At 36.7% G+C, this 26,386-nt stretch overlaps 1 protein-coding gene across 1 annotated transcript in view; it reads right to left on the reverse strand.

The window, feature by feature from the left end:
• Positions 1 to 26,386, reverse strand: part of LOC111162385 (C2 calcium dependent domain containing 6) — a 137,815-nt gene that overhangs the window by 81,003 nt on the left and 30,426 nt on the right. Inside the window, exons 2-8 of the mRNA XM_022526812.1 lie at positions 18,795 to 18,881; positions 15,424 to 15,475; positions 13,310 to 13,455; positions 11,239 to 11,361; positions 5,489 to 5,533; positions 4,520 to 4,588; positions 2,642 to 2,721 (exon numbers count right to left, since the gene is read on the reverse strand). Coding sequence (XP_022382520.1) covers positions 2,642 to 2,721; positions 4,520 to 4,588; positions 5,489 to 5,533; positions 11,239 to 11,361; positions 13,310 to 13,455; positions 15,424 to 15,475; positions 18,795 to 18,881 — 602 coding nt within the window. The remainder of the gene's footprint in view (positions 1 to 2,641; positions 2,722 to 4,519; positions 4,589 to 5,488; positions 5,534 to 11,238; positions 11,362 to 13,309; positions 13,456 to 15,423; positions 15,476 to 18,794; positions 18,882 to 26,386) is intronic.

Genomic DNA, 26,386 nt, shown 5'->3' on the forward strand with positions numbered 1-26,386 from the left:
TTAATTTGCTCAAGCAATGAAACCACATCTGGTACAGTGGCTACAATTGGAATCACTGCCTGGTTAAGCTTATGACAATCTACTATCACTCTCCAAGATCTGTCTTATGCACAGGCCAAAATAAGTAACATTTGGATCTTCTGGAACTGGTGTCAGTTTAGAGCCAGTGTCCAGTAGACTCTGAAAGGTCTGATTATTTCCATTTCCCTAATGCATAGTTACCCTGGTAAAAGGCTCTCCTTCCCTTTTGGGAAAGCTTAGAGAAAGATTAACATTATAAACTTTTGTCAGCATACCAGTGTCTCTCTTTAAGGGGACGAAGCCTCCCCTACATTCAAAGGCTTTTGGGTGTGGAAACTGGTTCAACTCTGGGAATTGACTGAGGAGCTATGACTCTGTTTTTATGATCCAGGTCACACTTTCATTCACTTGACCTAGAACTTTTCTGCTTATACAGATTAAGAATTGGGGAGGCTGGCGCCTGGGTGGCTCAGTGGGTTAAAGCCTCTGCCTTCGACTCAGGTCACGATCCCAGGGTTCTGGGATCAAGCCCCACATCGGGCTCTCTGCTCAGCAGGGAGCCTGCTTCCTCCTCTCTCTCTGCCTGCCTCTCTGCCTACTTGCAATCTCTATCTGTCAAATAAATAAATAAAATCTTAAAAAAAAAAAAGAATTGGGGAGGCTTTCTATATATTTTATTTCTAGGAACATCATGATCAACTAGCCAATGCTATAGGTCTGCATGAGTCAAACTGTTCTGATTGCTGCTTTGACTTTACTGTCCACTACAGTAACCACACTCATCTTGCCTTAGGTGGTGGTGCCATCACTGGGCTCTGACACTGCAGGACGCTACACTCCCATCGCATTTGGGTTTCTCAGGTCAGTGACTGCAGCTTCCACTCTAAGGTCTGCCTAACAGCGAAGATCACAGAGCTCTTCAAGGGTAGGGCTCCCCTTCAAATTTAGTTCTCACAGTCATGGTGAAAGGTCTATCTTCTGGAATCTCCCTGGATGAGTGAGTAGGTCTTAAAAACAAATCCTCACCAACATCACCATCTCTTTAACCCTTTGAATACCTTCCTTCTACATTAAGCCAAGGTAGTTCTGGCATTTCCAATCCACCCAAGTGGGCATCTCTTCGTACATGTTTCTGCAACCAAAGAACCAGACTGAGTCTTTTCTAATGCCCTAATCTGTAACATTAAATGCAGAATCTCTGTTTAGTGAGCTCATATCAATAAATTTGCTGTGACCTAACTTTATGTTCCTCCCATCATTACCCCACACCCTATGTGCCAGGGTTCCTTACGTTTACCAGCAGGAAGCTTCTCATCTCATTTGTGCTATAGTTTCTGTTCACAAGTTATCTTTGCACACTAAACCATGAGCTACCAGAGGGCAGGGACCAGGCCTCATTTATTTTAGTATTTGCAATGGCTTGGGGATATAGCAGACATTCAACGAATGTTTACTGAATCCATTGGTGGATAAAGAATTAATGATTGGGGCGCCTGGGTGGCTCAGTGGGTTAAGCTGCTGCCTTCAGCTCATGTCATGATCTCAGGGTCCTGGGATGGAGTCCCGAATCGGGCTCTCTGCTCAGCAGGGAGCCTGCTTCCCTCTCTCTCTCTGCCTGCCTCTCTGCCTACTTGTGATCTCTCTCTGTCAAATAAATAAATAAAATCTTTAAAAAAAAAGAAATAATGATTGATAAACATAAAACATTCAAATTTTACTATTTCAACAAATGACCAATATCAAGTGGGCAAAATTTATTTTTAATGATAATACCCAGTATTGGTGAGACTATAGGACAATAAGCACTTCAGAATATACATTCCCATCCTATACCTAATTTCCTCAATCCCTTTTTTCCCATTTCTTAATCTGGGAAAGCACTATAGATTACACTCGTCAATCTATTTTTACTGTTGAAATTTGAAGTCTGGTTGACAAATTTTAAGTTACTTTTGGTTTGCTAATGACTTTTTTAATAAAGATTTTTAATTTGACAAAGAGAGAGAGAGAGATCACAAGTAGGCAGAGAGATAGGCTGAGAGGGGGAAGCAGGCTCCCTGCTGAGCAGAGAGCCCGATGTGGGGAATGATCCTAGGACCCTAAGATCATGACCTGAGCCGAAGGCAGAGGCTTAACCCACTGAGTCACCCAGGTGCTCCACTAATGACATTTTTTGAACATAAACTTTTTGCTGAAGATTTGGAAAAAAACAATTAGAATGTGTGGAATGGAGGTAACACTACTATATTGTAGAGGAAAACTGACAACTATTAGACGCTTTGATCTTAGAAGTCCGTCACCTCTTTCTAGAAAAGGATATCTCACTGGCCAACTTTCCTTATCAGCCTAACCCGGTCTTCTCTCCTTCAGCCATGAAGCTGGCACTCTCTTCTCTTCTTTATCTTATCTCCAGAACTTCTCATGTCCTTTCGCCAGGGCTATACCCAGAAACCCAAAAATGTCTCCCACCTTATTAAGCATAACAATTCACTGCTCTGTTTTCCTTAGAGTCTAGCCCATTCTGGCTATGTCTTAAGACAACCAAAATGGTCCATAAAATGGATTAAGTGTTTTAAATGGCACATAATCCAATTGTGCAAATAAGACTTCAAACACTTACGTCACAGGATCTATTCTTCCTGGAGGTGGGGCAATATTCATAAACATGGATGGCTCGATAATTTTCTGAAGAGGTTTTAACTGAAGAAAATGGTAAGTGTGTTATAACACGGCTTAGTTACAATTATAGTTCACTCTAATACTATATCCTCTAGGACTACAAAATAGGCCTTAAGATGAAGAAAGAACCCTCTCTAATGATTGCATGGAGCACTGGGTGTGGTACAAAAACAATGAATACTGTTAAGTTGAAAATAAATTTTAAAAAATGATTAAAAAAATGAAGAAAGAACCAATATTTATTGAGCACTAGATATCTGTCAGGAACCTTTTATCTGTAATATTATTTTTAATTCTCTCAATAATCCTATGATGTAGATAACTGTTGCTATTTTACAGAAAATGCTGAGGATCAGTAATTTGTTCAAGGTTACCCAAAAGACATCAGAGCCAGGATTTGAATGCAGCTTTATCTGCTCCCCCGCCACCAAGGGTAGTACCCTTTTTACATTATCAAGACAGATGAGTAGGGGACTATATTACCAAAAAGTTTACAGATATAAAATCAAAATCAAGAACTTTTATTGTATTTCCCACTCTTTTCCACACAATATCTTGGTTCCTTGTTTTTGGTAGAATCTACCTCCATAAAACAATACTTTCCTAATTTATCTGAAAAGGAGACATCTCCCTAAGAAGGTGATTATTACATGTTTTACTTATATTCAGACACAAAACCTACCTCTGAAGTTGGTACTTATAAACTATGTCACGAAAGGAACTCAACAGTTACAAGACCCTATAAGGCCCAATTCATACAAATATAAATAAAATAGGCAGAAGGAAAAGAAAGAAAAATCAAAGCAAAGAAGGAAAAAAGATGAAAAAAAATTGTGCCTAGTGGCTTTCTTCTGTGTATTATTTATTTCTGATTTGAAATGCATTAAAAATCATTATGATATACCATAGGCAAAATTTTAGAATAACATTTTACCAGGGCTGCTCGGTTAACATAACAGTAGGTTTAATAAAAGTAACGTACCACTCTGAATTCCTAATTAAAAGAACAACCAAGACTATAAAAAAATAGCCAAAGATGGAAAAGAAAGAGCATATGCAAAGTATAAGGGTCACAGTCCCTGTATTATAGCAGCACTAATGTGCTTGGATTTATAAATGCCCCAAAGTGGTGATAATACCTGGGAATATGAAGAGTTCTTTCAAACACCTGGTGAGAATATATGTTGGTACACCATTTCTAGAACAATTCTTTGACAAGGTCATTGTTTTTGGACAATAATTTCCATTCTAGGAATCTAGCTTAGGCACATAATAAAAGGACAGGACACAGCTTACTACACAAAAATTTTCACAGGAACATGGATATATGTAATAAATTTAAAGGTCCAGGACAAAGCAAGGAAGATAACTTCTTTGAACATATTACTCTCTTGATAAATCAAGGAGGCCTCAAGTAACACCGGGCACTGAAATACCATGGGGGTAAGGAGCATATGTGATCAGAATAAAAAATGTCATGCAAATATAATCAATTACTCCATTTTTAATAAGCATTTTTATATATAAAAATCCACACTCCTTATATACTTAAAATAATTTTGTTTTCACACATGAAAACACAGACACACAAAAGCAAGTTTTCTGATAAATGCATTTTGAATTAAAGATTATTTTAAAATGTATATGCAAATAAAAAACAGTAGTTTCATTTTTCCTTAAGTACGATGGAGAAAATAGCATTCTTTAAAAATATTCTTTTAAAAAATATATATTTTAAAAATTTTTATCAAACTGGAAAGCAAAGAGGCTCAGAAGAGGTTTTAACTTCAGTGTTATAGAATAAAAAAGAAGAACTAACCTGATGTGAAAATCCATAACCAAAGTTTCCATAGGAGAACATAAATTCCACCGCCACCTTGCAGATAGGCTAAACACACAGCACATTTATTTTATTATTTTATCAGAAAGATATTTTAATGAAAAAGGGGTAGCAAGTAATATTTCTATTTCACAAATCTATGTTAGAAAAACCAAAGTGTGAATCTCCTGGTTAAAAAAAAAATTCACACAAGGAAATACTAGAGAAGAATCTATAGAGTTCCTGAAGGGTTAAAAAACTTTATGTTATAGAATATATGATTATAATATAGAAAACATCAGTTTATAATTAATAGGATCACCCTGAGATACATATACGTGTGTGTGTGTGTGTGTGTGTGTGTACACACACATGCATATGCTTTTATTTACTCACACTTCCATTTACTTCCTACCTCCACTTCCATTTTCAGATGAAATTTTCATCTGGACAAGTGATTTCAAATCTCTGAACCCCAGCTTGCTCAAATGTGAAATGAAAGACGGTGTCAGAGATTATGACCCCAAATGTTCATCATTCTCTGTTCTGGCTATTGGCAGCAGAGTTCTCTCTGAATAGATCAATTAATCAAAATAATAATTTTAAGTATTTAAAAAGAAATTCAAGTGAGAACTGTAAACAACTCTTTAAAATCTCCTCAAGGAGAAAATATTTCCTCAATTAAAGCTGCACAAAGAAGCAGATAGGGCATTTTGCTCTCTAATGCAATTATTTCAATTTTCCTGTTCATCATTTAGCAGTAAAGTAGCATCATTAAAAAAAAAGGTGAAGATGAAGATTTTGTGAATATTGTTCTTTCTGTTTAATATATTTCCATTAATTCAAACAGTGATTGGTAGGGTAACGGAGCATAAAAACAGTACCAGGAGTTAAAACAGTATCAGAGTCAAGTTGTATGAAATGTTAAGTGTATGCACAAAACTTTGGAAATTTCAGTAAAGTTCTTACCATGTTTTTATGCAACATTTCAAATTCTTCAATAAAGCACCCTTTCTGGAAAAAAGAAAAAGGGAAAGAACAATAAAATCCTCAAATACAGAGTCACTCATGTAGCCATCTGTATATAATCTAAAACATTTCACAAATTTTGAAAAATCAGGTAATGATTTTTAATGCACATGTTAACTTAATAGCTAAAATACAACCGTAACGAATGTTTGGAAGAAAATAAAAATTCTAGGCTGCGCCAAAACCAAATGCTAATATTTACATTTATGTTTTAGACAAAAACGTTCCTGCTAGTCGTAGTTTCCCCTTCTCTAAGTCTTAAGGGAAGTGCCATCCCTGCACTCCTTTGGTGGGTTTTTTTTTTTTTTAACAAACATGTATGAATAACTGACTCGTGACAGAACCGAGGGCCTCTCTCATCCCTTGGGGACTGCTGGGATCTTTGTAACCAGGTAAACCTTGGGTATCCTTGGTCCCCACCTCTGGTCATCTCTGCTATCCTATCAGTCCTCCCATCTAATCCACCATCCCACAGTTCCCTTTCTTCCCAGTGTTTTCCACTGCAATTCATGGACTCCCCATTCCATGGTTAACAAACAACCTTACGTCCTTGACTCCTCCACCCAACATGCCCTCTTTGCTTTACCTCAGACTTGGCTTCCACGAAAGATGGTGCTTCCCTCACAGATGCCTCAAGTGAAGGCCCACACTCCCCAAGGCCAAGAGATGGCATAGCATCCCCCATGCTCCCCTTCTACTGCTTCCAGATCATACTAGTTCACACGGACATTAACAGTCTTCCATTTTTAAGCTTCATATTGTCTGGCATGTGTTTCTGACATTCTGGTCACTAATTCTCATTTAGTGAAAACCTCAACACCTGGCTCACACATCCTCTCCACCCCCAAAACCTAGCAATCTGCAGAACTTATTCATTTATAAAGATTTTATTTGAGAGAGAGAGAGAGAGAGAGAGCGCACATGCGCGTGTCCATGCTCAAGAGAGAGTACAAACAAGGGGAGCTGCCGGCAAAGGGGAGAGGGAGAAGCAGGCTCCCCGCTGAACAGGGAGCCCCATTAGAGGCTCGATCCCAGGATCTTGGGACCATGACCTGAGCTGAAGGCAGACACTTAACCGACTGAGTCACCCACTCGCCCCTGCAGAACCTATTTCACACCTGCCCTCTCAGTTCCTGGTGAAGCTATATAATGAAGGACATAACAGCTAGTCATGCAATGGCAGACATCACACAGAATTAGCATATATGTTTTCTTCACATAAAAACAGAAGATTTCTCCAAAAATTCATAAATAACTGCAATTGATTTCCTTAACAATCCTGTCAATCTGCTCTTTATAGCTTCTTTCTCTTGACAGTGTCCCTTTTCCCAAAGTGGGAAGGAGGGGAATATCTCACTGTTTCAAGACTGCCTTTTTCTTCTCCTTCATAAACTGTGCCTCTGCTTCTGATCAGAGAGCTTGACCTATCAATGGATTCATCTCCTTCAGATGTACAGTAAACTTTTAATCATCCTTTCAACTGCGGTAAATGTCTTTGAGTTTTGTCTGTCGGTCTCACTGAGATCTGCCCAATTAAGTCTTCGTTGGAGCCAATTAAAATATTCATCCCGAATGTGCATTTCGTCTGAATCCACTGAGTTTTAGGCTTGCCTTCACTCAGCTCCTCTGGTGAGTTTCAGTGTGTGGCAATAAGCTATTTGGCAACCTCTCCTGATCTGGCTTTGCTCCGCCCAAAGCAAGTTACATGTCTAAGCCTAGTCCAAGAAGGGCAGAGGGGTGATGCTGTACTGCTCAGAGGTACGGGTAGAGGGAAGTATGATTCTGTAGGAGGCACTACTCTAATAATATTCTACACCTTTGAATTTTCCCTTCTCAAATAATTACAGTGGCTACCAATCTTTCTAACTGTTGGATTTATCATTTAGTCCTAGGCTTATTTGGTAAGGATCATATAGCTAAAATAATAACCACAAGTAGTACTACAGTTCATCCCCAAATTAATAATCTTACTCCTGTTATAATCTATACACGAATATTATAAACTCCAATATACTTATATGCTTTAACTGGACACTAAGCCTTAACAATTAGCTAGTGTTTTCTGGTTTCTCCCAGGGCCTCAAAGAAATCCAAGACATTTCAGGGATAAGAAGAAATAAGGGATTCTTGGCACAAGCTACAGACCAATTATTTTTTACAGAGCTTTGCAAGAAAAAATTGTGATTTTTAAAAATTCATCTCAAGGTCTTCATCCTCCCCAATCAGGCCAATTATATTCAGAAAGTCACTGACACTAATTGGTAATCATAACAACACACTGTGTCCTCTTCATGTATACTCATGAAATAACTGTGCACTCAAATGGCTTTCCCATGCTTCCAAACACGATCTATACTTTGGGTCCAGTCATCAGGTCTTCCCAATTCATCTGAGTACTACATTTGACCAGTCTGCACAAGGAATTCTACCCTAGCTAGTAGTTCTAGAATTAAAATATAATCTACTCTTGCATGTGATCCAAAGAGCAAATGATACAACTCAAGCTTTTGAGACAAGACAGATAAGCATGAGTTTGTGGTCTAGAATCATTCTAGGTTATAATATTTTCCTTGACCTTTTACTGCCCTATGCGGTATGGTCTGTGCAGTAGCCTGTGTACCTTGCTGTCCCCAGGCAAACACTTCAGGAAAAGTAGAATCATTAATAAATTAAGAGGCCTTCATGAAAAGATGTTCAACATTATTGGCTATTAGGGAAGTACAAATTAATAGCACGATGAGATCTGACTACAAACCTATCCGAATGGCTAAAGTATAGAATGGTGGCAACACCAAATGCCGAAGAGGATGCCGGGACACTGGATCGGTCATGTCTGGGGAAGATGTGCAATGGCTTAGTCACTCTGGAAAACACTTCGGCATTTCCTTTAATAACTATACATGCAAATATCTTACAAACCAGAAATTTATCTGAGAAACAAACACTTGTACATGAATGCTGATAGCAACTTCAGTCAGATCTGCCCCAGACTGGAAACCCAGATGTTCTCCAATGGGCAGATGGTCAAACAAACTGGGGTACATTCACACCCCGTGGTACTACTCAACAGCAAAAAAGAAATGAACTAGTGATATGCGCAATGACCTGAATGACTTCCTTGGAAATCATGCTGAATGAGAAAAACATGAAAAGATTACATACTACATAATTCCCTTTATGTAACACCCTGGAAATGAGAGAATTACAGAAAGGAAGAACAGATTAGTGATTGCCAGGGGTTAAGGAGGGGCAGAGGCAGGAGCAAAGGAGATGCAGCTGTAAAAGGCAACAACATGAGAAATCCTGGTGGGGGTGGCACGTTCTGTATGTATCTTGGTTGCGATACAGTACCTAAGTTTTGAAAGATGTTACCATCCAGGGAAACTGAGTAAAGAATGCAGAGGATCTCTCTGTATTATTTCTTTCAAGTGCATGTGAATCTACAATTATCTCAAAAGTTTGGTTTTTTTTTTTCTTAAGACCGTGTGTCTATTTACAGTGGGCCAGATTTATCCATGGGACTTATACTCCATTAGGCTACTTTAAATAGAGTGGATACAAAGTAGATTCAAAAAATTTATTATTGGGACGACTGGGTGGCTCAGTGGGTTAAGCCTCTGCTTCGTCTCAGGTCATGATCTCAGGGTCCTGGGAACGAGCCCCCCATTGGGCTCTCTGCTCAGCGGGGAGCCTGCTTCCCCCCCTCTCTCTGCCTGCTTGTGATCTCTCTCTGTGTGTGTCTAAATAAATAAAATAAAATAAAACAAAACAAAACAAAAAGCAAAAAATAACCAAAGACATACCAAACTCCTTATGATCAGCTTTGTACTTCTGGGATCAGACTTTTGACCAAAAGAGGGTAACTGAGAAATTCTAATAAGTAAAATGACACAGTTCTTTCAGTAGAAGCGCCTACAGGAGGATGCTGATAGATATTACACACAGACAGCGTATCTTGAACACACCACAGCTAAAATCAGAAGACTTTTGGGGAAATCCATAAATAACCGACGTTGCTTTCCCTGATGACTCTGTCCATTAAATAACAACGGGTTCTTTACCATATGAGGTAGAAGTTCAACAGAGACTCAGCAATTTATCACAATGTGAAGACTTTTTGCAGAAATGCACTGGAAGGTAGGTTCAAGAAAATTCACAGCAACAATGAGCATAACAGTAAAAAAAAAAAAAAAAACAAAAACAAAAACAACAGAAACGATCCAAATAGCCATCAACAAATTTAAAATTTTATTTATTTATTTTAAAGAGAGCAAGTGAGCATGCGAGCAGGGAGAGGGGCAGAGGGAGAAGGAGAATCTCAAACAGGCTCCCCACTGAGCACAGAGCCCAAGATGGGGCTCAATCCCACGACCCTGAGATCATGACCTGAGCCGAAATCAAAAGCCAGACACTTACATGGTTGAGCAACCCAGGGGTTGCCCTGGGTCAGGGGCCCCGACCTTAACTTTTTAAAGAATCTAAGCTGGTATGTCCCATATTATGTATTTACCATGTACCATCATGGTATTAACTTTTTCCCTACCCCTAAGTTCCTATAAACTAGAAATTCGATCTAGATTCTGATTGGTTTGATTTGGGATGAACATTTTTGATGAGTACAATTCACAGGTAATGCTGTATACTTCATATCGTATGGCCACAGGAAGCATGTGATGTTAAGTTGCCTATAGTTACTTATGCTAAATTCAAGCTCTTGGTTCAAGTGGTCACCAAATCTTCTACTGTAGAGGCACCTTTTCCCCTTTGCAGAAATTAATCTGTAGACTGTTACAGTGGTGTGAAAATATCTTGTTCCCCAATAACCTTTTACCGAATATTTTACGTAGCATTGGTAAGTCTCAATTGAACTAATCATCATTCACTATAAAGAACTGCAAAAACAGTAAATCTGTAATTCTATCATTCTTTCCACACTGACACTCTTCTGTTTCTAAGTTTTTAAATCCCATTTTTCTTCCTCTGCCCTTTTTTTTCTTAAGATCACCAAGATTTATGGATTTTTCTTTATCCAGAATTTATAATGATGTCTTTGATGTTCAAATTATCCTGAAATTGGCCAACAGGAGCCCTTGAAGTCTCGCTCCTGTGTCCTTTGATAAAACTCCATTAGTCTTTGAAGGCCTCCTTGCTTTTGCATCCTAACAAATACTCCTGAAAATCCTTCAGATGGTTTAGATTGGTTCACTAATCAGTTCTCTTCCTTTGAGTCCAGGGCAGTATGGCTGCTGGCAAGTGAGAGAGTAACCCTAGACAGGAGAAAGCAAAAGAGAAAGAACGACAAAATCTGTGTACAAACCTTGCCCCCAACTTCTGGTGACCCCTGAACAGCACAGGCCCAGGGCAGATGGCAAGCGCCCAGCCAAGGAGAAAAACAACTGAAATCTGGGCAGTCAATTAAGAGACAGAGTTTGTGATTTGAGTCCTGTTTAGAAACACTCCAGAAAACATAACAGAACATGCGTATGTAGTCTCCTAGGTTGTACTACTGCCACACAATCAGTTTTTAAAAATATTAGGCTGTTCCAAGCCAACTCTTTTTTTTTTTTTTAATATAGCCAGAGCGAGACATATGAGTTTGAAAGTAGATAATAAACCAAAAGGAGTCCATCAGATACAGATAAATAATAACAATGTGATACCACGGTGAAAAAAACAACCTTGACACTTACCTGAATTACATCATAAAGGTGTACCTTAACACTCCCTAGTAAGAGAGGATATTTTTCTGTACTTCTATATTGCATTAGTTCCAAGTATATATTATTCCGCTGATCATCTTGACGCCTGGGAACCTTGACATAAGATGCATATGGAAAGAATTATCCCGTTTTCAGTCTGAATTTCAGATATAATTTCTGAATAAGTACATCCATAAATTAGATTTTGTTATATATACATCTAATGGTTAGTTTTCACCTTTCAAGCTTCTAAAGTGATTGTCTGGTTTCTAAGTAACAAGCTTACATTAAGTGATATTTTAGTTTTAGATCCTATCAATTAACTGCTTATTGTGGAAGGAAAATATTAATTCTCAACACCCGTCCCCACAATTTTAACATTCTCTTCCTTTCTTTCCTCCAATATGTTATATATAGATCATACTTTTTTTATTAGTTCAATACTTAGTGTTTTGTGTGTATGTAACTATTTTGCAGAGTTTAGCAATAGAATTACAACTATATTTCTTTTTCTCTATCACTTCTTAATTTCCCTTAGAGTTAATAATGTGTTTTGCTTTTTCATATTTGTTTCCTTATTACTAAATTATTCCCAACTTTCCCTTGGAGTTCCATTAAAATTCTCCTCTTAATATGCTCAAACTAATAGCTCCTCTTAAAATAGGGGAAAAGATTTTGATTATGCTAATAAGGATAAGCACCCTATTAATTTATACTATTTTCCAGGATTAATTTCAAGTGTTATTTAACTGGACATATACCCACAATATTCTTGAAAACCTGGCAAGCTCAGGAAAACTATTTTCAAAGTAAAACAAATAGTATAGATCGCCTTTAGCAAAGCTATGTCGGGTTTTTTTTAAACTATGCTTGAAGAGCTATATTCTATACTCAAGACTAAAGCAAAATAAAGTTTTGAAGATTAAAAATGAAGGTTAAAAAACATAGAGCACTGAGGAAATGTTTTAGGATTTCATTAAGATTTAACCAATATAATAAAACTATGAGAACTTACAACTGGACTCATCAATGAATCCTACAGCTACATGAAATAGTGTCGCTCCCTTAAAGAAAACTCTGAGACACATTTAAGATTCTAAGAAGCTTAGCTATAAAGAGACGCAGACTCTTAGCACCGGAAGCTCTAGTGTGAGAGGAAGTTTAATAAAGTATAGTCTGAAGCCGGACTGACTCCATTCCCAGCTCCACCATTTACTAGTTCTAGGACCTTAAGAAAATTCTTTCCTCATTGGTAGAATGGGGATCATAATAAGAGAAAAAAAAAAATATATATATATATAGGGGGGGGTTGTTATAAAGACTAAATAAGCTATCCATGCAAAAACGATTAGACTTTATGTAAGAAGAAAGGAGAGAGGGAAATGAGGAGGAAATGAAAAAAAGAGAAAGGGTATGCTCTGGGCTGAACATGTGTATCCCCTCAAAATTCGTACACTGAAGCCAAAATCCCCAATGTGATGTTATTTGTAGGTGTGGTGTTGGGGAGGTAGTTAGGTCATGAGGGTAGAGCCCTCATGAGTTGGATTAGTGCCCTTACAAGAAGAGACCCAAGAAAGATGATCTCTTTGCTCTCTTCAAAGAGATGGTCAGCAGGAACTCAGAAAGCAGGCTCTCACCAGACACCAGGTCTGCCAGCACCCTGATCCTGAACTTTCTAGCCTCCAGAAAGCTGAGAAATGAATGTCTGTTGTTTAAGCCACCCCATATCTATGGTCATGTGTTATAGCAGCCTAAGCTAAGACAGGATGGAAGAGGACAGAGGAGAGGAGAGCAAGATAGAGAAAAATGCATGTTTCATGAACACTCAGAACCACAGACAGTAAGATCTTAGGGAAGAAGAGCATCAGGATTATGCATTTTCTACTAAGTTGTTTATTTAAAAACAACAATATATCCCATAGTACAGAAATAGAACCCTGTAAAATATCAAAAAAGGCACTGCATTTGTTTCTTTCCTACCCCTAAGAAAAGGATATAATTAGTGTAGATTATTTGAAACTATAAAAATGCATTCTTATCCAGAATAGAACTTTAACATTACCTGTACAGAAAAGTACTTTGTGTCATCAAAATTAACTGTAGTGTACTTTTCACCATTTTGGGATGCCAAGCTACATACTTTTGTACATTTCACAATGTTGTTTATAGAGATGCGAATGAACAAATTATTGAAATGTTGTAAATGGACTGGAAAATACACAGATATTGAGGAAAAAAAATTTGTTGTCATTGTACAATAACACAGTATAAAATTAATCCATTAAACAATTTAGGCAAAACTTAAGAATCAATCAAATAAAGAAAGAAATTGTAGAAGGGGAGGAGGGAGAGAATCTTAAGCAGACTTCCTGCCCAGTGTGAGACTCTGAGATCATGACCTGAGCCGAAATCAAGAGTCATATGCTTAACTACTAAGCCACCAAGGAGCCCTTCTATATGTTATTTTTAAGGTGACTAAACATTTGCAATATATAGTTAAAAACTTTTCTAAGCATAATTATATAGAAATGCAAAAATTCAAAAGTCACTTATTTTTAACATTAAGACAAAATTTAAAGCAGTTTTCTTTTGTGTGTGTGTGTGTGTAGCACGGAACTTTCTCTCTCTTTTTTTTTTAAATTGTGTTAGTTACCATACTATACATCCTTAGTTTTTGATGCAGTGTTCCAAGATTCATTGTTTACGTATAACACCCAGTGCTCCATGCAGTCTGTGCCTTCTTAAATACCCAACGCCACTCATCTCCCCAACCCCCTCCCCTCTAAAACCCTCAGTTTGTCTCTCAGAGTCCATAGTCTCTCATGGTTCATCTCCCACTCCGATATCCCCCTCCTTTACTTTTCCTTTCCTTCTCTTAATGTCCTCCATGTTATTGCTTATGTTCCACAAGTAAAACCATATGATAATTGACTTTCTCTGCTTGACTTATTTCACTCAGCACAACCTCCTCCAAGTAGTTTTCTATTCTTATTCATGTCACTATATACTTCAGTTTACTATATTTTTATCTTTCATAGCACTCCATGCATTAAAACAATTTTGTTTTTATGATTTAACTAATTATCTTCAAAAATCTCTTCATGTAGAATTGTCTTCAATAATTTACTTTAGAGAGGCGCCTGGGTGGCTCAGTTGGTTAAGCATTTGCCTTTGGTTCAGGTCATGATCCCAGTGTCCTGGGATTGAGTCCTGCATCGGGCTCCCTGCTCAGTGGGGAGTCTGCTTCTCCCTCTGCCCCTAACCTCCAACTCGTGTCCTTTCTCTCTCAATCTCTCTCTCTCGCAAAAATAAATAAAATCTTTTAAAAAAACAATTCACTTTATATAAAAAAGAAACACCAAATCTTCATAATGAGACTGGTTTTATGCCATGATAATAAGCAATCAGTTTATTTAAAGGCATCAAGATGAATAAATCCTTCAAACAATGTTTAAGGTAGCACAATTATTACTTAGAAATAATTAACATTATCATCTAAGATATGTATTTTTCCTTTTTTTTGTAAGATATATATTTTTCCTTTAACTTATATGGTGATTGAGGTTTTTCACCATATGGGTGAAAAATTTCTGTCACTTTGCACATCAAAAAATGGAGTTTATTTTCCTCTGCTCTTGAATCTGGTCTGGTCCTGTAACTACTTTAATATGCACTGGACACGATCAGGGCTAGGACTAGGACAGGATAAGAGAGGCACCGGCCACGGTCCAAAATTGAAGGGGACGTCCAAAACTTCAGTAATCAAAATAAATATTTTTTTTTTATTCTAATGTAATATTTTTTTAAAAAGATCAAAATTAGTGCAGAAAAAAAAATATGATGGAAAGACAAGACCTTGGGACTCTATGGCAAGAGAGAAAGTTCTAACCATTTCAGCTTCCCAGCTAAGTCCAGTCTTCCAGCCATCATCCCTGAAACACCAGGTATGTAAATGAGCCATTTTCGACATTCTAGCCTGTTTGAACTGCAGGGCGACCGCAGAGCCTGCTGTGATCATGGGGAGAAGTGGCACCTAGCGAATACACACGGTGATTGATAATAAAATGATGCAGGGTTTAAGCCACTAAGTCTTGCAGTGTTCTGTAAGGCAGCAATATGTAACTGAAACAGATGTATATGATCATGGTACGACTCTTAAATCAAAAGAAAGGATACTCTTAGGCGTGAAATGTCTGCAGTTCTTTATATGAATAGCAATGCAGCCAACCTAAAATAATCAAAGTAAAAACACAGCCAATGAGTTTTTAAAAGTTAACTTTCCTTGCATTTTATTCTATACCAAACTATATGTTTTTAAAAGCTCCACTTTGCTAATTCTCTTCTTAAAAATATTGTTTCCCATTAGAAATATCTCCTTGAGAGAAAACACCAGAAAACAGAAATACAGAAGAAAAATAGGCAGGATTTATTCAAAGTAAAACTAAAATGAATAAGAATACAAAACAAAACAAAAAAAAAGCATTATTAACTTAAATCCAACCATCACTCTTTGAATCACTGTTATTTTATAGTAGGTGAGCACTGACAAAGTGTAGCATCCTGCATATAATAATAAAAAATATGCCTTGGTTCAAATGGTCTTTTTTATCCAGTATCCTAAAACCACTCTATTCATTTAACTGGATCATTCATCCAGTACAATGTCCCAAAGACTGTGAAATATTCATTCTCTCTTGTACAAAGTATTTCCAAATGATAAAGAAAATTATATCTCCTGTTTAAGCATAAAATCAAATAAAAAATGAATACAGGAATATTTGAATACTGATTTGCATTATCACCCAAATATATTTAGCCATGTTTGGTCTTAAAAACCAAGTAAAAACAACAGCAATATTATATTAAACACTGTGAAGCAAAATAAATGGCCCAATAGTATTTTTAAATGTAAGTAAATAATTTTAAAGATTTGGTTTTAAAATAATACAGAAAAAGAAATTAGCATCCAGAACTCCTGGGTGGCTCAGTCGTTAAGCGTCTGCCTTCAGCTCAGGTCATGGTTGGGGTCCTGGGATCCAGCCCCGCATTGGGCTCCCTGCTCGGCAGGAGGCCTGCTTCTCCCTCTCCCACTCCCCCTGCTTGTGTTCCCTCTCTCTCTGTGTCTCTCTCTGTCAAATAAATAAAATCTTAAAAAGAAAGAAAGAAAGAAAGAAATTAGCATCCAGTATTTAATTAAAAGACTATGGCATGTGAATGATGAAATCCTAAGAAGAAAGTACTGTGGTCTACTTCTTACAGAAACTTTGATACGAAATGTTATGTTAAAGGGAAGTTTCCAAGTTTTCAAATGCAAATGTGTGTAATGCATATTACATGATCTAGGCAGGATTTTAAATGGTCCTGTCATAGGTGATCCCATGAATCATCATCTCTTAAAACTGGAATTATATGTGAGGAGGGTAAAACACGGAAGTATAACTACAAGGTTATATTGCATAATGTTACACATTAACATTCTGTGCCTTGGGCAACTACCCCAACTTTCCTTATATTTCAGCAGCTCTTTATACTTTAATATCATAGATTCATATAAAATAAGAAAGAAAAATTTCTATTCAAATATATTCTAATTTAAACTCAATTAGCCAACATATAGTGAGCACATCATTAGTTTCAGAGGTAGAGTTCAGTGACTCAACAGTGGCATTTAACAGCCAGTGCTCATCCCATCATGTACCCTTCTTAACATCCATCACCCAGTTACTCCATCTCCCCACCCACCTCCCTTCCAGCAACCCTCACTTCGTTTCCTGGAGTTAAGAGTCTCTCAAGGTTTTTCAAATACAGAAAAATATTTAACACTTAAAAAGATAATGATGACCATTCCCAGGCTATGGGTGACAAATGTTGCCACTGACTCTGAGACCCATCTGTGGCCCAAAGCTATAACCGTGTCACCAACCCCCGACATGCATGTACAATAGGAAATTAACTAGAAAGGTGTTCGCAAAAGCACTTTCGGCAGCCAATTTGAAGACAGGATTTTTCACATGTTTTCTGAAAAAGGGCTCTATCAGAAAGAGGAACAGTGGGTTGTGATGTAGCTGTCATCGCAGACACACATACAAGCCTTGCCAAATACCTCAGAACAAATCACAGAACTTTCAGAGAGAAAGTCGTGTGACAAATCGTATGCTGAGAGGAGCTATCACATGTCAAACGCCTGTCAAAAACTTCCAGCTGACTTTTAAAAGGAGGTTGTTAATGTCTAGCGATATGTAATTCAACTAAGGAAAATATAAACTATGAAGTCAGAAAGTGTGAATGAAATCAAAGTATCAGCTCTGAAGGAAGGAAGGCGCCACCCTCAGGAGCACTGGTGATGGAGAGCAGTCTGTCAACACAGCGGCATGCATAATAGCTTACAGCCAAAAGTGATTTCAAGTGACTTCTTTTTCTTTTTTTTAAAGATTTTATTTATTTATTTATTTATTTATTTATTTATCAGAGAGAGAGAGAGAGGGAGCACACACAAGCAGGCAGAGTGGCAGGCAGAGGCGGAGAGAGAAGCAGGCTCCCCGCTGAACAGAGAGCCCGATGCGGGATTCCATTCCAGGATGCTGGGATCATGACCTGAGCAGAAGGCAGAAGCTTAACCGACTGGGCTACCCAGGCAGCCTGGAATCTTTTTCTAATTTTAGATTCAAACAGTGACTTTGACCGTGATGTTTCATACATCACTATATAATTACGTGGATAAATGCACACTGTGCTTGTTTTGTAAAAACAAAACATATGCATGAATACAGTTTTACTTTTCCCCCCAAAAATCATGGTGTTAAATTCATCATATATTTTGAAGTCAAGAAAATGTATAGTATATGATAGGATCTAGAGAAGAAGGCCAAGGGGAAACTCTCTCTCTTCATACCCATTAACTGTTCTAATGATGCTCAGGAAGAAAGATAACTGTAAAAGAATACCACAGCATTTAATAATTCTCAATGTACACAGATCCTCATGTCCCATACTCCGTAGCACCCAAAAGAAAAACAGAGATTTTTCTGGTTCTCAGCCTAGTTCTCAGTTGGTCCTACCTGTGTGTTTGGGTGTATGTGTCTGATTCATGAGTATGTCTGTTTTTGTACCTGGGACTTGAAGGAAAGATGTGGGGTCAATTTTTAAATCATAGCTCAAAGCCTCCAAAATCTGACAATAAATATAGTCACCTGACCAGCACATAAAAATACTGAATCTTCGGCCCCATGCCCAGATTCCAAGTTAGCAGATCTTAGGTGGGGACTGAGAATCAATGATTTTAAAATGTATCCCAGATGATTCTGATGTAGTGAGACTTTGGGAACCCCTATATAGAAACAATTTTTTCCCTGTGAATCAAAATGTCTTCCTTAATTTCACTGATTACAGAATGCTTTTCTGACTTGATGAAAAAATGAACAATTCACAAATGTTATCAGAGAGAATCATTTTCTATATATACTTGTTGATTATCAAATAATAATAACTAGTCTTCGCATAAAATAAGAAATAACTTGTACAAGTTTGTGGAGGCAAGTTTCACATACCACATCCCCAAATGGTATCAAAGTTGGAACTTCAGGTGTTATTTCTGGTTCTTTAATTTCAGACCCTTTGAGAGTTATTCTCAGCATCTACGATGTAAATAAATTAACATTAGACTTTAGAAGGCAAAGAAGAAATAGATAAAAGTTCATTTCAACAAATATGAGTATCCACTAAGTAACGGGTATTATTCTAGGCAGTAGGATATTAGTATGAGTAGAAATCTCATCCCTACCCTCAATAAGTTTATTAATAAGTTAGCAGAGAAACAAAATGTAAACAATTAAATATAAAATCATTCAGGGAATCATGAGAGAGGAGAGAAGGGCATAGTACCATGAATAATGAGCTCTGCTTGCTAACTAAAAATGACCACCATCATGATCCCAGGGTCTTGGGATCAAGCCCCGCATTGGGCTCTCTGCTCCACAGGGAGCCTGCTTCCTCCTCTCTCTCTGCCTGCCTCTCTGCCTACTTGTGATCTCTGTCTGTCAAATAAATAAATAAAAATCTTTAAAAAAAATGACCACCATTACCACATTTTAATCTTAACCTGGCATGGACTAAAAACTATATTCCACAGATGGCAGTGATCCTGCTCGCAAGTTATTCCAATATTCGTTCAGTTGATTAGCCTTGGAAGGAACTGCGATTTAATACTTTGGAATAGTAGGTAAAAGGGAATGGAGCAATGGACAAATGGCTTTTGGTTTTGAGTTGTGTCATTTCTCCCGGAGTAACTTCACTAACAGGTATTTGTGAGTTGGTCTTTAACTTTGTTCTTAAGGGCTCTGGTCACTACATACGATGGTTAGCTTTTAAAAATTACAAGACACTTTACTATAGATTGTAAAGGGAAGGAGAAGGAAGGTAATGGAGGGCAGAGGTGAGGGGAATATGGAAAACACCTATGGCAAATCTAGCTTGAAAAGAAGAATTGTATTTAGCCCCAACCTTTGCTAACTTGAATCAACATGGCCTGACTTATAAATGTTAACTTCCCAGGAATCTGTTGTTTTGTGTCTTTGCAAGAATCAACTGTTCCATTGTTAACATATATAATAAATCCTCAATTATGTTAAAAATTTTTGCTTCCAAGTATATAACAAACACTGTAGTTTACTGAAAAAAATTGTATATATGTTGGGTCATTTTGCTAGTGCTGCTGCATCTTATTGGCTTAATGGGTCTTATACATATTTTTATATATTTGTACAATGTGTAGTTTAAGGTAACTGAGTGACAATTACTGTATTGTCACAAAAACACCAAACTGTGGTATATTATATGTGTATTCAGTGTGGACCCTCATGCTTTCTAATGTTATGATAACCTTATTATGAAGTCTACTTTGAATGTGCATTTTAACAAATACAAAATAATTGGGGGAAAATCTTTTGGAACACTCGTGCTTGATTTATCCTTAGCTATGTGGCAAAAATACCAGCCCCACCCTCAGGTCACTACCTTTTTACTTTACTTTCCTTACCTGAGCAGAGTTTTCTTCAGCGGCAGCATGAGCAAAACAACTCTTCGCCAAAATTCTGTTAGAATCTTGAACAAGAGTTCTAAAGACCGGTCTCATAAGGCCTACTTATACCACCTAGAATTTCTCCTGAACCTGCAGAGAATTTTTACTTCAGTTAATTCCACTATGCCTTTCATCTCTGTCACTTTTGGCTCCACTCCGAATAAAAGTACCACATGGCACGTCTTTTAATTAAAAGTCTATATATTCGCTTACGTTGTTCTGCACTTCTTCCCCCAATGACCTTTTGTACCTACTCTCCTCCATTCCAGTTTTATTTGGAAACCCACTAGCCTACACGCTTAGCTTTTCCAGTATATTCCTACTTCCTTAGTCCTAAAAGAAACCTCACTGACTTTAATGAACATTTACTATGTGCCAGCACAGCTGTATGCTGGGCACTGTACTGGTTCCACCCTGAAGTGTTCTTGCCCTTGAGAAATTCAGTCTGTTGTTGAAGACAGAGAGGTGAAAAAAAAATTATGGTTTCTCTACCAGATAAACGATGGCTGAAAAAGAGACTTTTATCTTTACTTTTTCTTTATCCAACCCAGATTTCCTACATGGGAAAAAGAATAACTTATTTGATTGTTCAGATCTCCCCATTCATTCTGCAAACTAAAAGTACCTGGAATTATTAACTCTAAATAATATTTTTTTTTGTTTTTTTTTTTAAGATTTTATTTATTATTTTTATTTATTTATTTGACAGAGAGAGATCACAAGTAGACGGAGAGGCAGGCAGAGAGAGAAAGAGAGGGAAGCAGGCACCCCGCCGAGCAGGGAGCCCGACGCGGGACTCGATCCCAGGACCCCGAGATCATGACCCGAGCCGAAGGCAGCGGCCTAATCCACTGAGCCACCCAGGTGCCCCATCTAAATAATATTTTTTAAATCTTCTTTTCCCCGCCTAACTCAGGAGCAATGACTCTTTTTCACCCTCTGTGGTTCTGTCTGCCTGAAACAAGGACACTCAAAGCAGGGCCCAGGGATTATCCCCTAGAGTAGTGGAAGTAAATATTAGAATTTAACAATTTTCTCTAACGAATAAGAAAGTGAGCACATACAACTATCTATAAGCGGTAGACAAATTCTGAGGAAAAGTGTGAGTTTTATACTCAAAAAGGTCGCACCACACCTTCATGAGTTCAGGGTAGTGCATTTGCTAGTTAGGTGAGTAACTATCTTAAGCAGCATATTCAGTGTGCTTTACAAATAGATGAGGACTGAGCATAAAAAATTTCCTGGCAAAATATTTTTAAAAGTTGGCAAACAAAGATATACCATGTAATTTGGTCTTATAAAAAGACAAGTGTTCTAAATTTGCTAACATTTTCTGGGATAACAAATAACTATCAGCAGTATGTAAACTAACAAATATTTTAAAATGAATATTTCTTTTATTTTTGGCTACTATGAAACTATCTTTTTATTATATTCAGTTGGCCACTGTATAGCACACCATTAGTTTCTGATGTAGTGTTGGGTGATTCATAAGTTAGATATAACACCCCGTGCTTATCACAACACGTGCCCTCCTTAGTACCCATCACCCTGTTATCCCCACCCCCACCTCCCACCCCTCTGAAACCCTCAGTTTGTTTTCTGCGGTCCAGAGTCTCTCACCATTTAATTCCCTCTCTGAGTTCTCCCCCTTCAGTTTTCCCTCCCTTCCCCTATGGTCCTCCGTGCTATTGCTTATGTTACACATATGACTGAAACCATAAGATAACTGTCTTTCTCTGCTTGACTTAACTTCACTTAGTATAATCCCCTCCAGCTAAAATAGATATTTCTTAATCTGTCTTTTCAGAGTAAAGTAGTGACATTATAATGAGTGTAAAAATAACTTTTTTGAAATGAACTCATGTTAAGATAAGAATATTTTGAAAACTACTAGAAATATTTTCATCCAATGTTATTTTCTGTGTGTGCAAATGTGCTATGATCACCTACAAGCTTGGGGTATCACACTTTAACAACTTAGAAACCATTTCCTCATCTGTTTAAAAATCTCACAAAGGAAGGGTTTCAGCAGATTAGGAGACCATTTTTCCTTTCAAAGATAAAAATATGCAACACCTTCCAATTAGTTTGCCAGAACTAATTACTTAGAAAAGATGAAATCTTACTGATAAAATCTGGACTAAAAACTTTGCAAAGTAGAATAGAAATGAGAAATGTGGTTTTACTAAGCGCAACCAGGGTGCACCTCTTCCATTTGAAATTTCAAATACTGAAAGTATCTTTTTCAAATACAATGGCATTAAAAACCATATGCTGAAATAATAAATTTGCCTTAGAATGAGACCTTCAAATTACTACATCACAGATATTAAATCGCACTTTTCAAAAATAGTAGTGCTTATTGAACTCTATACCACTAAGAAACAACATGGAAATCATTTTTTTGAAATAGTGCTTATAATTTTTAATTTTTTGTATATTGTATAATTTATATAGCAAATTACAGTACATTTAAGTAATGTAGAAATAAATATACGAACACCGGTGATAGATGTTCATATGTTTTTTACTGATAAGACAGTGCAATCAAAGCAATTTGGAGACTACTTCTACGGAGTCATAGCTAAAGGCCTATCATATGTCTCACTTTCCCCAATCTGCCTTTCTGGAGGCTGTAAGCTGCCAGTTCCCATGCATATTCCCACCTAGGCCCAGTCTGCTTAGAATGAAACAGGTTACTTTCCCCATTTCATAACATGCTGCCTTCATTCTGAGATGGAGGTAGGACTTCCACAATAGTTTCCAGTTTAGACTCGTTACCAGAAATCCTGAGATAAAACTGACATTAATTTCTCATTTGATTGTCCATTTTTTAGCAAATACTAATGGCCACAACCCTAGAGCAAAAAAGAAGCAGGAGGTAAGATTCCAGTACCAAGTCCCACCCAGGATGCCTACAAAGTATCTCATCAACCCGTGGCAAATAAAGGGAGTGAGGAGAAAGTGTTAGGGAAGGAGGTAATGATAACTTCAAGTGAGCTTGAAGAGGAAAAAATTAAGAACTAGAGGGAGAGAAGCCTAGACAGAATAAATAAGTGTAAAAGCATAAAGAAGAGAGCCATAGTTTAATTACATTATTATATTTATATAATACACATATAATATGTATATGTGTATTATACTGAGATACACATACTTAGGTATAGTAAGTATATATACTTACATGGAAATATATAAATACTATTATACACATGTTTATATTATACTTTTATAGTTATATATGTAAATATTATTGCTTCATTATATACACACACACACACACACATACAGACAGACAGCTATCAAATAACATGAATTTGAACTGTGTGGGTTCACTTATACGTGACTTTTTTCCAATAAATATATGTATAGTAATATAAATGTATTTTCATTTCCTTATGATTTTCTTAACATTTTCTTTAGTGTAAGAATATAGTATATAATACGTACAGCATACAAAATATGTATTAATCAACTATGTCATCAGTAAAGCTTCCAGTCAACAGTAAACATTAGTTCCAAATTTTGGAGGGAATCAAAAGTTATGCATGGATATTCAACTGCATGGAAGTTAGTGTCCCTGACCCTCATGTTGTTCAAGAGTCAACTTTAAATAATTCAGCTCCTCAAATTGCACTATAAATTCAATGCAACCAAAATGAAAGTCCCAAAAAGTTTTCCTACTGGAATTGATGATATTTTCCAAAAATTAATATGGAAATGGAAAAACCAAGAATAGCTTAGATCATCTTGAAGAAGAAAAACAAAATGAAGTATTTAAAAATTGAAGAAATAAGAACATTTTTTCTTAACATTTTTGCTGTCTGAAGACATTAGCAAAAGCATAGATAAATACACCAAAGAAACTGATTAGAGTCTAGAAATAGACCCCAACACAGGCACTGCACTTGTGACAAAGTTGGTAATGCAGAATAGTAGAGAAAAAACACTCTAAGGTAGGTCAAGTAAAAATTACCATGCCAATAAAAAAAAAAAAAAGAAGAAGAAGAAGAAGAAAAGGGAAAAGGTGAGAGAGAGAAAAAAGAAAAGAAAACATGACTTATAAACTCACACCATATACACAAAAATCAGTTACAGGTGAATTGTTGATCTCAGTGTCAAAGGAAAAAAAATAACAAGATAATACATGAAATATTTCCATGAGGTTAGAGTAGATTTCCAAAACAGAACACAAAGAGCAATAACCATAAGAAAAAAGTTTGATACAGTAAACTCCATTAAATTTAATAACTTCTGCTTATCAAAAGATGTCATACATATTTGGAAGAAAATATTTACAATATGTATGGTACAAGTAACAAAGAGCCCATAACTAGAATATATATACATATATATTATATATGTATATATGTATATATATTAATAAGAAAAAGGTCAAGAGTCCAAGAGGAAAATGAGAAAGAAACTTCAATAGGTACCTCACAAAAGAGTATATATAATGGCTAGTAAACATTTGGAAAGGATCTCACCCTCATTAGTCATCCAGGGAAAAAAGTTAACACCACAAAGAGATAGAACTAACATATTTCCTAGAGAGTTAAAAATAGAGACACCAACAATATCAAGTGACAAGGATGTGGGGTCACTACAATTTTAATACACTGCCAGTAAGAATATAAATTGGTCTAGCTTCTTTGAAAAACTATTTAGTATTATGTATTGAATTTGAGCATATATGTAATTATGACCAGAAATTCCATTACTAAATATGTCCTCAACAGCATACCTCTACCTCTCTTTTTTTTAAAAGATTTTACTTACTTATTTGACAGAGAGAGAGACAGAGAGAACACTTGAGCAGAGGGAGGAGCAGAAGGAGAAGCAGGGTCCCTGTTCCAGGAAGCCCGATGTGGGATTTGATCCCAGGACCCCAGGAGCAGGACCTGGGCCAAAGGCAGATTTTAACTGACTGAGCCACCCAGGCACCCCTCTACCTGTCTCTTATAACGGCATTTGTGATTACTTTGAGGGCCTAACTCAGATAATCCAGGATGATCTCCCCAACTCAAAATCCTAAAGTTCATCTTATCTCCAAAGCTCATTGTCATTTAAGGCGTATAAACTACTACAGCTATAAATAATTTTATGCTAACAAATTAGACAACTTAGGTGAAATGGAAAAATTCCTAGAAAGACACAAATTACCAAAACTGACTCAAGAAAAAAAATATCTGAAAAGACCTATAACAAGAAATTGAATTAGTACTAAAACTTCCTAAAAAGAAAAACTCAGGCCCAGACTCTTTCACTGGTGAATTCTACCAAACACTTGAAAAAATTATAACAATCCTTCACAAACTCAGGGAAAAAAAGAGGGAGTGTGGGGAGGAAGAGTTGAAGGAACACTCCCCAAGATATTCTATGAGGTCAAAATTATGTTCATACCAAAGCCAAACAGATAATGCAAGAAGAGAAAACAATAGGTAAAAAATCCCTCAAGAATGAGGCAAAAATCCTCAACAAAATATGAGTAAACCAAATCCAGCAACATATAAAGAGGACCATACACCATGACAAAGTGGGATTTTTCCATCTGAATATTAATTAATGTACTAAGCCATATTAATAAACATGTCCAATAAAGAACAAAAATCACATGATCATTTCAAGAGATGCAGAAAACATATTTGATAAAATCTAAAATTCATTCTTAATAAAAACTCTGAACAGAGTAGAAATAGAAAAGAACTTATCTAACATCACACTCCATGGTAAAAGACTAAATGCTTTTCCCCTAAGATTGGTAAGGCAAGTATTCACTCCTACTAATGCTAATCAGCATTGTACTATAGGTTATATCCAGAGCAGTCAGACAAGAAAAAGAAACAAAAAGCATCCACATTTGAAAGAAAGTAGTAAAACTGCTCTTTATATAGAGGCATTACAATCCCATATATAGAATGTCTAAAGAAATCCACACACACCAAAAGAAATTACTAGAACTAGTAAATAAGCTCAATGAAATATCAGGATACAAGAACAAAATGCAAAAAAAAAATCTTTTGTATTTCTATATAATAACAATGAAAACAAGTATAT

Source organism: Enhydra lutris, unplaced genomic scaffold (assembly GCF_002288905.1).
Source record: "Enhydra lutris kenyoni isolate GAN:26980312 unplaced genomic scaffold, ASM228890v2 scaffoldscaffold1, whole genome shotgun sequence".
Classification (NCBI taxonomy): Eukaryota; Metazoa; Chordata; class Mammalia; order Carnivora; family Mustelidae; genus Enhydra; species Enhydra lutris.